The 12,520-nt window shown below is 45.8% G+C and overlaps 1 protein-coding gene across 4 annotated transcripts in view; it reads left to right on the top strand.

Moving 5' to 3' along the window:
- Positions 1 to 2,460, top strand: part of IL1RAP (interleukin 1 receptor accessory protein) — a 49,807-nt gene extending 47,347 nt beyond the window's left edge. For all 4 annotated transcript variants that reach the window (XM_052803740.1, XM_052803745.1, XM_052803741.1 and 1 more), the window contains exon 11: positions 1,408 to 2,460. In XM_052803740.1, coding sequence (XP_052659700.1) covers positions 1,408 to 2,132 — 725 coding nt within the window. In that variant the 3' untranslated portion in view covers positions 2,133 to 2,460. The remainder of the gene's footprint in view (positions 1 to 1,407) is intronic.
- The last annotated feature ends 10,060 nt before the right edge of the window (positions 2,461 to 12,520 follow it).

Here is a 12,520-nt window from a genome sequence, read left to right as displayed (position 1 = left end):
CCAGTATTATGTTAAAGAAACAAACAGTGCCTTACTTTCTCCATTAGGATATTATTGTTCACTCCTTTCTCCTATCCCAAGTTCTTGGTCCCCAAATAATCTAGCGACAATGAGTTTTACAGCTAGTCATGTGTCTTTGAAAAAATAAAAAAAAATTGCTCTGTACAATATTAAAATAAGATGCATCCAGGTGCAACACGGTGCACCTTCTGCTGTGAGATAAGGAAAGAGAGAGCCAAGTGCTGGAAGAATAAGAGGCATTGCCATTACAGGGAAGGAGCAGTATTTTTATGTATATAAAAGACCAGTGTTCCACTGGCAGGGAGAGAGGGGAGTCTCCAGACTGAGGAATCAAGGCTTTAGCAGTGTGAAAGGCAATGGAAGCAGCAGGTAGCTCTTCTCCCCAGAACAGCTCTTTGGAAGACATTCCTATAGGGAGGTTTTTGTCTCTCAGCGTGCAAGAGCTCTTACTCCAATGATCCCTGTCCTGCTTGAACATCACCTTGTCCTCAGGTCCCCACCCATCTCAGGCACCAGCACTCAGTAAGTGGGTGGGGGTTTTTTAAGTTTTTTCAGTTCTGTTAATCAGCTTGGGTTAATTTGCTAAGTGCCACAGCCCTATTAATTCCCACCCTTTCCACTGCTCACCCATTAGCCATGATACCTTCAATATGCTTACTGCATCCCAAGCCATAGATAGAAGTCCAAGGACATCCTTCAGGTTTGCTGCTTTTCAACATTCATAACAAAAGAGATGCTGCCCTTGCCTGGCACCATTCCAGCTAAGCATCTTGCTGAGCTTTACAAACTGCAGTTAATCCCAAGAAATGTTTTGAAGGACAGTATTTTCACCCCCCCATCAAGCTAGGGGATCTGATGGAGAGGTTTAAGGCTGACATTTTTGCTTTCTAAGTTTGGAGCTTCCATTTCTAGATGAGAGAGCGTGAGAGGGAGGGAGGTGGGTCTTAGCCTTGTCACTGTGAGCTGTGGCACGATGACGTGATTGCTTCACTTTGTTCCCCCCGTGCAAAGGGCTGCCAGAGCTGTGGGCAGGTGGTTCCTGAACAAGACCTGCCCTTTATCAAATGCCTGCACTTCCCTGGGCAGGAGTGATGCCATGCAGGGCAGAAGTCAGATTACAGTCCTGGCTTATCCTGCCATCCTGGCTTCTTGTTTACCACTTCAGCCTTCTCAAAAACCCACTGCAAAGCAAAAATGCTGCTGTTGCTCATGCAGTCCTTGCCAGCAGGAGCGTGGGCAAGTCGAAAGTCACTGGGCTTGTGCCAGGTTTCCCTTTGTGGGAAGGGGAGATCTGTGCAGGTATGCCACCTAACAGCTTCCTTCAGCTTTTCTCTCCCTGCTCCCTCCCTCTTGTGCACCCCAATTCCTCTGCCCTTGCACTCTTAGATACCACCGAAGCTGTGTTTGACTTCATCCAGAGGAGCCGCAGGATGATCGTGGTCCTGAGTCCCGATTACTTGACAGAGAAGAGTATCAGCCTCCTGGAGTTCAAGCTGGGCATCATGTGCCAGAACGCCATCGCCACCAAGCTTATCGTGGTAGAGTACAGGCCACTGCAGTGCACGCACCCCAGCATCCTCCAGCTGAAGGAATCCGTCTCCTTCGTCACCTGGAAGGGGGAGAAGTCCAAGCGCTCCGGCTCCCAGTTCTGGAAGGCGTTGCGGCTCGCCCTGCCACTGCGCAGCCTGAGCGCCGGCAGTGGCTGGAACGAGAGCTGCTCCTCCCAGTCGGACATCAGCCTGGACCCTATCCAGAGGAGAAGGAGCCAGCTGAAAGGGCAGCTCGGCCCGCGGGGCACCGCAGCAGGGACTCTCGTTCCCAGAGGGACAGCCCCAGCCCCCGAGTCAAAGGCCAAACACCGAGCCAAGCACTTCTTGACATGCCGGTGTTGTGGGACCTATTGCAATGGCGGCAGCAGACTCAAGCGCAAGCATCGGGCTGGGGCTGAGCCCAGGTGGGACGCTCATCTCTGCAAGCTGGGCTCGGGCAGGCCTGCGGCACAGGGGGTTCAGGGCAGAAGTCGACCCGAGCCCCCGCCGGCACAGGCTCCCACTCTCGCCCTCTGCCATTACAGCGACCTGTCGAACAACAACGACTTCTACGTACTCTAGCCAAGAGGCTGACGGCACCGCAGGTGCTGGGCCGGCAAAAGAAACTCACCGCAGCCTCAGCTAAGATATTTTTATGATATCGCAGGCTGACGCGGTGTCGTTCACCATCAGTCCTATGCCAGCACGGAGGACTGCAGCAATATCACCAGTGCTGGTGGTCTGAGCCAGGGACCTGCAGCCACACACAGAGCAGCGGCTCGGCTCAGGGCTGCCTGCCTGGGTCCTTCTCCTTAAGTTAAACTGCAAAGTGGAGCTGAAAATGTGTTTCTCTAGCACTGCTTTTCCCCAGCTGTGGTCATTTTTGCTGCAGGGCTGCTGCTGGGGTTGGGTGTGGGAGGGCAGGTCCCCAGCTGGGGGTCGGGAGGGAGGGAGCGGGGAGAAGCTGTGCTCCTGGCAGTAACCTCCTTGTGAAGGGTAAAACTTTGCTAATGAGGGCAATGGGAGCTCCCGCCAGCACAGGAGTGCGCCGTGCAGTACGGTGCGTTATCCACTGTGGTTTAAAAGAACTTGGTCAAAAGTTTTAAGACAAGTCCCTTCTCTCTAAATAAAACTGATTTCTTTAACCTGCTGCTGTTACAAGTGCCGTGGGAACTGGTAAATGCTGGAGCCTTGTTCACCAGGCGGTGCCTGGGGAGGTGGTTTGCACAAGCTGTCTGAGGTCCCCTGCTGTTCCCAGTGCTTCCAGTGGGCTCCTGGGCTCGGTCCCTCTCCCGGGGATGAGGGAGATGAGATTCATCATTCATATGATGAATTTGTTCTGTCAGTTGCCTGGCCTTTCATGCAGCAAGAAAGAAAACCATTACAAATCTAGGGAAATATGATTTTAAAAATTCTCTGAGTAGTCAATGAGCTCAGGGATAGGAGCAAGACCTAAAACACTCGCAGAAAACCTCAGGCGCTGAAGCTGAGGGGTCAAGACTCAACCACACTTCATTAAATAACTGAAAGAGCCTTTGAACAGTCTCCTGGGGCTGCTCTTTCAGCAGCCCATTGAGCTGGCTGTCGGCAGCGCTTCCCACTCTTCACCCGCAATGAAAACTTCATTTGCCTCATTCCGCTTTGTATAATGACTTCTCTCCCCACCGAGGAAGGGTGCTAGTCCTGGGAGCTGGCTGCTCACCTTCAGCTGATGCTCAGACATGCCAGACTGGGCAATACGCTGCATTTGTTTTCTTTCCCTGTGACAAAAAAAAGGCCGCCTTCACCACTCTGGTCAGTCTAGTTGTTGCCTCAGGTTGGCAAGTAATTATTTTTCTTCTGCCTTGGAAATATGAACTGAGCCCTTGGGGTACGGGGTCTGTGGCCCCCAGGACAGAACCTTATCTGATGTCCTCAGGTACAGCCCTAGTGAAATTGCTGGAGCTGTGAGGAAGGAAGGGTACATGTCTCACCCATTTTAATAGTGCTGAAGCCCAGTTATAATTCACACATTGCTTTCCTTCCCTCAGCAGCCACTCTTCCCCAGTATTGCCCCGACGTTTTCTATCCTTTCCTTCTGAGATGGAGCACAGCTGATAGCTCTCCTCTTACAAGTCTCTGTGAGCTGAATCCTAACAACAGCCCTGCTGCAACTGACCGAGAAAATAGAAACCAAAAAACCTGGTGCTGAGTCAATCTAAATAAAATAAGGGCAAAAAACCCCTACTAGCTCGTAGGAATTAGAAATTCAGACTCCAGAGAACTTTCCAGGCTGGATTTCTCTGTAATTTTAAGCAGACACATTGTAAATCGCTCAGAAAAGTTCTGTCCATACGTGACCATTCTTGGTGATCAAAGAGGAGGAATGAGATATTTGGAAAGAAAGCTGATAAATTGCAGAATGCTTTGTGAGAAGTAATCAAAATACCATTAAATGGTTAAATGGTTCCAGTTGCTTACAACTAGATGGGGGATGGTACTGTCAATGAGTCTGGTAGAGCTGAAAGCACAAGGTACAAAATACAAATAATTTGCAATCAATCAACCTCCAGAGTCAGCATATTTGTTATTTGTTGGCATTTAAACAGCTTTTATTTACAGACTTTGCCCTTATTTGACTGTGGTGGTGTCTCGGTCAACTACAGCAATCCAAAGACGTAGGAGACAACAGCTGGACTTTCTAACAGATGATCAGAATGGCCAAATCCAGCCTTTTGGGGCAAAATGTCATCTTTTCATGAAACAACAACTGCAAACTGGTAAGGACCATTGCTTCTCCTGTTGCTTCAACAGAGCTAGTGCAATTTTACCACCCCTTTTCCTACCCACCAAACGGACCCAGGGTTTTGGTTGCTCTCATAACAAATACTGAGACATGGTGGATTTCAGGGTGCATGGAGACTTTACCCCCAGGGCCAAGGTCCCAGAGCCCAAAGGCACACTGTGCTGGATAGGATGTCTCACCAAGGACACAGGGACCAAACCCTAGAACTAATTTCCGTTGTATTTGTCTCTCATCATAAACATGGTGCTTAGAAATACCCTCAAGTGCCAGCATGAGGTCCTTCTTTACGACGAGAACAAACTCTTCACAGAGTTGAATTCTGCTCTCTGAAAATTAGTTAAAATCTGTTCATGTCCCATCTGACATGACTGGTACAGATGCACTGTAGTCACTGCTCTCTTCTCTGGTACACATGTATTTGTCAGTTGTATACAAAAATGCAATCATCTCCAAAGTTAACAGCACAATACTATAATCCCCTTCACCCCACCCAGTCATTTCAAGAGAACTGTTCAGAAGGGAGCAGAGTTAGTATATATGGAGAATTTCTACCATATCCTAATACAAAAACATTCATACAACATTCTATATCCTACCTATGGCATGCAACGGTACAAGGCTACCAGGTCATAATGTGCAGAGCCATTTGTACAGTATTTCCACTGTTACCTAGGTTTTTAATCTGTGGAAGGCTGGTGGTGTCATGAAGATGCTGAACAGAGCTAGCTAGGCAGTTAGGGAACACAGGCAAGCCGCTTAATCCATCTCAACATCAACCTGTCTTCACTTTAGTGACTGCAAAGCTCTGGTACCCAGGAGGTCTCTCCCTAGCAAGTCCCACTGGACGTGCCAATAATGGGCTGCCCCTCTCATCTGAAATGTTGGATGAATCACTAACCTGCAAGAACTTAAACAAATTCTCTTCCTAACATTAACAAGATTTTTATTCTCATCTATTACACTAGACACTGATCTCAGAGCATCTGATCTAAGTGTATTTATAGCAGACATTTTCCCAAACAATGACAAGATTGTGAAGGGACCAACAGATGCCAGAAATAGGGAAAAAATGCTTCAAACCTTTAATCTTTGCTCCACATTTATATTTTTTTCTCCCATGGTTGATTCACCACAAATACCTGTGAAGGGCGGCACCACATCCAGGATGGTGTCTGCCCAGTGTGACATACCCAGCGTAAGAGTATAACCCAGAGGCACATCACGCAGGCGAGGGGAGACCATATGAGGGTACGCAAGAGGGTGCACCCATAGTACAGAGCTGCAGCCTGGGTGACATAGGTGCTTGCTGCTCACCACCCAGGCACTTGGCTTCACCTGGCACCCAGGAAAATGCGGTGCTGTTGTGGAAATGCATGAGTTAAAACACTGTGGCAGGAGTAGGGAGAAACACTAATGAATGACCCCATAGCTGCCTGCCCAAATCCATGTGGAAGAGGCAAGGTTTGACTCTTGTTCACGTGGGTGTTCATGCTACGTATCATTCCTGGTCAAGCTGGGGAGAGGCTGCAGCTCTAAAAAGACATAATAAATGCACCACTAGGCCCCTTTTGCAAATATGTTAATGAGACACATAAACATTGCAGAATGGTTTGTAGAAGAATATGACTTTAATTCTTCATAATACCAGACATGGTAATGGCCAGACATCAGGGGACACAACATTTACACTGATATGCCTGTAATCAGGATAATGATTTGTACTTTACTAAAACATATCTGCCGCAAAGTCATTTGGCTTGAAAACATCAAAGAGTTTTCCAACTCATCAGTATTTGTTCAAGTGAATAATCACCCTCACCCTTAACATCATGCCTGATTGGTTTTTTTGCCTGGTCTTTGCTTCCAGACAGGGTTCTTGTTCTACCTTCCTCTGCTGCAGCAAAGAGATTTCTCAGGGATTTTTCTGTCCATGGGGGTATTTGCACACTGTTGCCAAATCATCTGGCAATCCATTGCCCCTGAAAGGTTTGTTCTCAAGTTTTCCAAAAGGTTTTCTTCCTTTTCTTTGCTGTTTAATCATTTTCAGGCCGCAGGAGGCAGAGACATCTCTCCTGTTGCCTGGGCTGCACAAGGAGGTGAAGTCCCTGACCCATGGTTATTCACTGCTTCCCACTGACTCTTTCCTTCATGCCACCACATCTCAGTGGGAAACCAGACTTCATTGCTTGTCCGCTCCAACACCTTTTCCAAGGAGGTGTTATGGCTGAGGTGCCCCCAGCACTCCACCGGCATGATCTTAGATGAATTTTTTTGTTATACTGCACTGTATCTGCTTGGGGCCAGTTCATCAGGCAAGCCAGATCACATCGCATGCTCAGTGAAGCGGGAAATAGCGATGACAGACAATCTTTGTGCCATCTGCCATGGTTATTAGCAAATGATGTTTTATTTATCTCCAGATCAGCCATGAAGACACTGACTCCCATTAGAAACATGTTCAATGACAAGTTCTCATCTTTTGAGATCTATAGGTTAATGGATGAAGAAGCAAAAACCTGCTGTTGATGTGCACAGGGCGTTGCTTACAAAACGCTACCCACACCTATGTACCCACAGTTACCAGCCAAGCTGGAAATACTATTGATGGAAAAAGGTCATTTGGGAATATCTGCTCCCATTGAGCCATGTTCACTGGCTACTAGTTAATTACACTGACACCTTGAAATTCCATATCTAGGCAATTCCATATTGACCAGTCTGGGAATGAGCCTGCAGTGACCCGTACAGATTCACAAAGAACTTGAGTTTCCTGTTCACAGGAAATCCCATTGTTTTGTTGTGGGGGTTTTTTTCCTCTCCTGTCATCAAACAGAACACAAGTAGCACAAAATGATATCAAAATTTTCCATGAAATTTTCTTAGCAATCTATATCCACAGCACATGGAAAATATTTGATTCCCATTTTAAGTCCTATTGTCTTTAACATAAACAAGTTTTGAAAAGATTTTAAACAAAGCTCAAAATGTCTTATACCAAGAGTGTCAAAAACATGTTGGTATTTCTTTTCTGTTTTGCTTACAGCATGCTTTCTTAAGACTTTCAACTTAAATGAAAACAGCATTTTCCTTTGAAAAACAACTTCCATTATAAACACACCATCAGATCTGCATTGGTTATCAAGCTTTCCCTTTTCTGCATATTGGCCCAGCATTATCAGTTTTCAGTATTTGCAGTTCCCCAGTCTTCTAAGATTTATTAAAGAATCAGGTCAGTGATGCCATGAGTTCCTCAACCAACCCTCTAGCAATTGAAATGCCTCCAACTGTATTCTTACAGCTAGCTGGAAAAAATCAACATCTGCATATCAGATTGTATCAGCTCCTCAGATCTCACTCATGTTTGTGTATCAGGTCCAAGCACTTGGCTGTTCATAATGCCTTACTACCTCTTTCCTCCTATATATTGCCAACACAAATGGAGATGTCTCTGAAGACAGTAATCTGTGCCTTCTGCTTTGCTCACACTCTTTCAATGCACACTGTTGCCAGTGAAAGAAAATTCTGCTCCATTCATGCTTACATTTTAATTTCATGCTCCTTTCTGGAGGCAGGCAAGAGTAACATCTATCATTTTGTTTCACATCTCTGCCTCAGAAGCATCTGCTCCACTTGTGGTGACGCACGAGAGAGCAGCTGCTTGCTCCCATTCAGTATCATCCTCACTGGCACATGTTCATTTACCTGCATTTAACATCCTCATGGAGTCAGACAGCATTTCAAACTCACTCACTATACCCTTCAGATTTGCACACATGAAAAAAACCCCAAACAACAAATATCTGGCTATAATATCCACATCTATTTTAGCTGGTTTCATCCACTCCAGCCGCACAATCCTGCCAGGGTCCTGGTTCACCCAAACAAGAGTAAATGCTCAGGCAGTCTACTTTTGCCCAGCATTTAGCACAAAGCTGGACTTGAATGGAGAAAAGTGATGACATTTGGTCTATATCAACACCTAGTTACTACCCAGCTCCTTAAATAACAATCAGACCCCATATAGGGCTGCTCTGTTAGGTCTGGGTGCTAGTTTTCTGCTTGCTTGGCTTTGTGCTCCCTTCTCCCTTGAGGTCTTCAAGGATACAGTTCAGTGAATGCCAATAGTGTCAGCAGAATCCATTCATATCACTCTAATTTTAAGTACTAATTATTGCTTCTTTTGGTGTGTATGGAAATAGACCCAAGTAATGGGGCTAAGTTACCCTTTTCCCTGGGGACACCTTGCACCTCTGTTTTGCTTTGTTCTTTTCAGTGAGCCAGATCTCTCCCACACACCCCTTCTCGCTCCTGCCAAGCTCCTACACACAGACATTGTTGGGAAGATGCCCAGAGCTCACTCCAAACCTAAGGCTTTGCTCAGTCCAGTTCAACTGCTTGCAGCTACTCTTACATGAATTTTAGGCCAAGGGAGGACCCAAGGTCACCACCTTGTAAACTAGATCAAGATGATTTAGCTTCCCATCCTCATTTCTAATTTAGCTACCCTTCCTTCTTGCCTGTCTGTATCTAAAGCTTCCTGATAACCATTGTCATGCACACAAGCAACATCTAAATATTTCCAGGTGCTCTGCACACCAGCCTGACTATTAGAGGGAGACAGACTTAGCAGGTGGTTGGGACTCACCATCTGGCTGTTCTCCAGCCTACCTGCTTGCTTGCTTTCTCTCACTTATTCCTCACTGAAATATAGCAGCTTGCCTCCTGCCCTTATACCCCTCCGCTATAACAATATCTGGACAATTCAGTCTCTAGCATATTCTTTCTCCCCATCCTCCATGGGTAAGGAAGAGTGAGCCAGGTGCTACACAGATGTCAGGAGACACCTTCTGCTCTAAAGAAGCTCTAATCTTATTTTGTGTGATCCCAGCTGCCATAGATAGCCTGACAGTAAACTTCCTGAAGGTACACTCAGTGTCCCCAGTTTGGCCCTGCATACAGTGAAGAGGTCAACACAACAGATGCTTTTGAGCAGTGACTTCATCAGCAAGCGTGGTCCAAATCTGTGTGCAGACGCCTGTCTGCCAGTTACCAGCGTAATGCTGGAGCATCCAGATCCGAGCAGCCTGCAGGGTGTCACCTCCTGTCACCGGCTGCTTCAGTTTGGTAGGTAGCTTATATTTAGTCTCTAGTAGGTCACGTTATGAAAGGAGATGGAACAAGGATAGATGTGGCAGAGAAAATAGATCACACTGTTCCAATTAAAAAATGTATTCATCCTGGCATTTTCAGTTGTACTTTTATTTATAATAGAGCTAATTTTGGGGGGGGGAGGGAAATACAGCACTCGGCAGGCAAATAGCAGCTCTCCATTATAGTACTACAAAGTGAAACTGTGCCCACTCATTTCACAGACCAAAGGTAACCCTTATTATTTTCTGTTTAGTCAATGCTTTTACAGAAACACTAGAAGAAGAAGAGCAACTTGCCCAAAAGAAAGCTCTAGGGCTATTGTTGAGTAAGCTGCCTGGCTGACACCTTAGCAGCATTCCCCATTAGCTGCTGTCATCTTTATCACTCAATTGGAATAACTACTGCATTATTTGATTTTCATTGATTTCCTCTCAGGTTGGCATTTGGCCTTTCTTTTTAAAAAACATATGCTGTAACCTCCCTCCTCTTATAACTAGGGATAGTCAGAAGCTCTTGCTATCTCTCATCCCTGGCTGCTAAAAGCAGAGCAGACAGGATTAATACTAGACTAGTTACATTAATATTTTCCTTCATTTTGAAAGATAGAAAGCACCAAATAATTAAGTAACATTGTTAGCAGGTGGCAGGGAGAATCCTTGCAACAAGTACCACCTGCAGCTACTCCTTTACTGCCTCAAGCAACTCCTTTAAGCGTCACCCTGTTAACTAATCAGCCAATGTTTATTAATTACATCAGCTGTATCTAAAGAATATAGCTAGGCAAGCAAGCCCTCACAGAAATGACTGAGAAGCAGGGCTGGGTTGAGGTGTATCACCGTATGCCTGCTTTGGAAGCAGGTGGAGGAAGTGAAGGTTACCAGAAATCGTTTTTCCTATGGATCACTGTGGTAAAGTATGACTTACTATCTCCTTTAAGAAAAAATACTGAGGTGGATATCTGAGTACTTCCAGATACCTTGCTCTAGATAATTGCTGCTGGTTACATAGAGACTTCATTACAGAGCGGAGAGAGAAATTTTGCATCCGTTAGCTTAGTTTGTTCAGTTTAAATACAGCTTCTGCATGGTCCCTATGGAAAAACTGAAGGCAAATGTGCTGGTACTTCCCTGCCACTTTCAAAATGAGCTCCTTTTGAGTTTTGAGGGTCCAGATTCCCAGTACTTGCAGAGCTGACTAGACAAGATTGCTCTCCTCTGTGTATTCTCACATCCTGTTACATGTCAAATACATGTTTTAACTAGTGAGCTTAATAGTCTTTAGTGTTCTCTCTCTCTCTCTCTCTCCATGTTTTTGTGAAGCTCCTCTAGACTAGCTGTTGCAACGCACAGGCTATTCTGGACAATCCCAGTCTGGATCAACCCAAGCCATGCTTTTTTTTCTCTTGAATTTTTTTTTTTTTTTTACTATTTACTGCTCCTTCTCTGCTGGCCCATTTGATTTTGAAGAGATGCATGTAGAATCTTGCAAAAGCCTGACACTGTGTTCATGACTTGCTCTGCACAGAAGTAGTCAGATAATCAGTAATGATAACTACATGTGAAATCCATAACCAGTTTGTACCTTTCCCACTGTGCCATCAGCTGTAGCTAGAACAGGCTGATTAACACACTGGGAGTATATCACACCTTTCTGAAGTGCCTGTGGTTTGGGGGTGGGGTGGAAATGTGAGTAGGTTATTTTGGCCTGCTTTGCATTTTCAGAGATGTTTGGGCTCCCAATATATGGCTTCATATATGAGGGTGAAGGGTTCATCTTTTTCCTTGTAGCTGGAGCCTTCTAGCAGCTGTGCTTTCCTGTTAACCCTTGCTATGTTCCTAGGGCTGGACAATAATCTACAGAGATTAGTGGCGTTTTCTATAGATGGAGTCAGACAGTGCCCTTCAGGTGCAGCCTGAAAGGCAAGTTATCCTCATAGGAAATGCAACCAGCAGTTGGCACTTGCCTCTGCGTTAAACACCCACCAGAAAGGTCAGTAGGTGGCTGGCAGGGGGCCCTTCGGATAGGATGGCAGCACGGGGCTTGGCCATGGATTGTCCTGCTAAGAGCACTTCTGCTGGCATCTACCTCTCATGGGTGCTGGGTTCATTCACGTTTCTACCACAGGACAACACACCTTGCCACTCCAATAAGGCAGCTCTTTTGAGATGTCTTGCTTGCTCTGGACACTCTTCCATGGAGGCGTCAGCTCCTATTGCGTTAACGAGCGTATCAGGAGTGCTGTGATATTTGCTCTATGCCCAGGATGAGAGCTCTTCTAGCTTCCCCCACCTACTTCGCACGCAGATACACACACTTCAAGCTGTCCAGTGTATCTCAAGAGAGCAGAAAGTATTTGCTAAAAATATTTATGCAGAAGTTATTTATGGCCTAGCCCACATCAACCCTGTGGCAGCCGTTACACAACGCTGCACAAAGAAGCCCTTATCTGGAGGAGCATACAGCCAGTTTTACAGCCCACAAGTTACCAAGAGGCGATCCTACTGACTTTTCAGTCAAACCCTAGGAATTTGAGGCCTGGACATTCAATTTAGATGTCAAATCTTGTCAAGCAGGCTCTGCCAAGCTGCTTTCTCATGCCTCCTGATTCAAAGAGGGCTCTGGTAGAGAGGATCAGAAAATGCTGTACCACTCCAAGGCACGGTACCTTTCTCCCAAAAAGCTGGGGGTAGGCAAAGCATGTCTCCCTAGCTGGAATTTAGTTCAAGATTAGAATTATTTTCTCACTCTACGTGCTGTAGAAAGCATTGGAATAGCCTGTGGATGGGGAAGGACACTTACCCCTCAGCTGACACTGGGCACATACCCACAGGGCTAGGCGCAGAAATCAGATCTGGTTCACAAACACACTTCACTGCTAGAGTGCATATCTAGTCTAGGTGGCTTTTGGCTCAAACTCTAATAAAGGTATGGAGAGTTTATAAAAGCCCTATTTTTTAAAGAAATTATTCAAAATTCAATGCAAGGAAGATCCAGCCTTTTGTTCTGGACTATCTCCACCTTTATATAGCTTTTT

This window comes from Harpia harpyja, chromosome 12 (assembly GCF_026419915.1).
Source record: "Harpia harpyja isolate bHarHar1 chromosome 12, bHarHar1 primary haplotype, whole genome shotgun sequence".
NCBI lineage: Eukaryota > Metazoa > Chordata > Aves > Accipitriformes > Accipitridae > Harpia > Harpia harpyja.
Note: the sequence above shows the minus strand (reverse complement) of the source record. Positions and strands in the feature narration are given on the sequence as shown.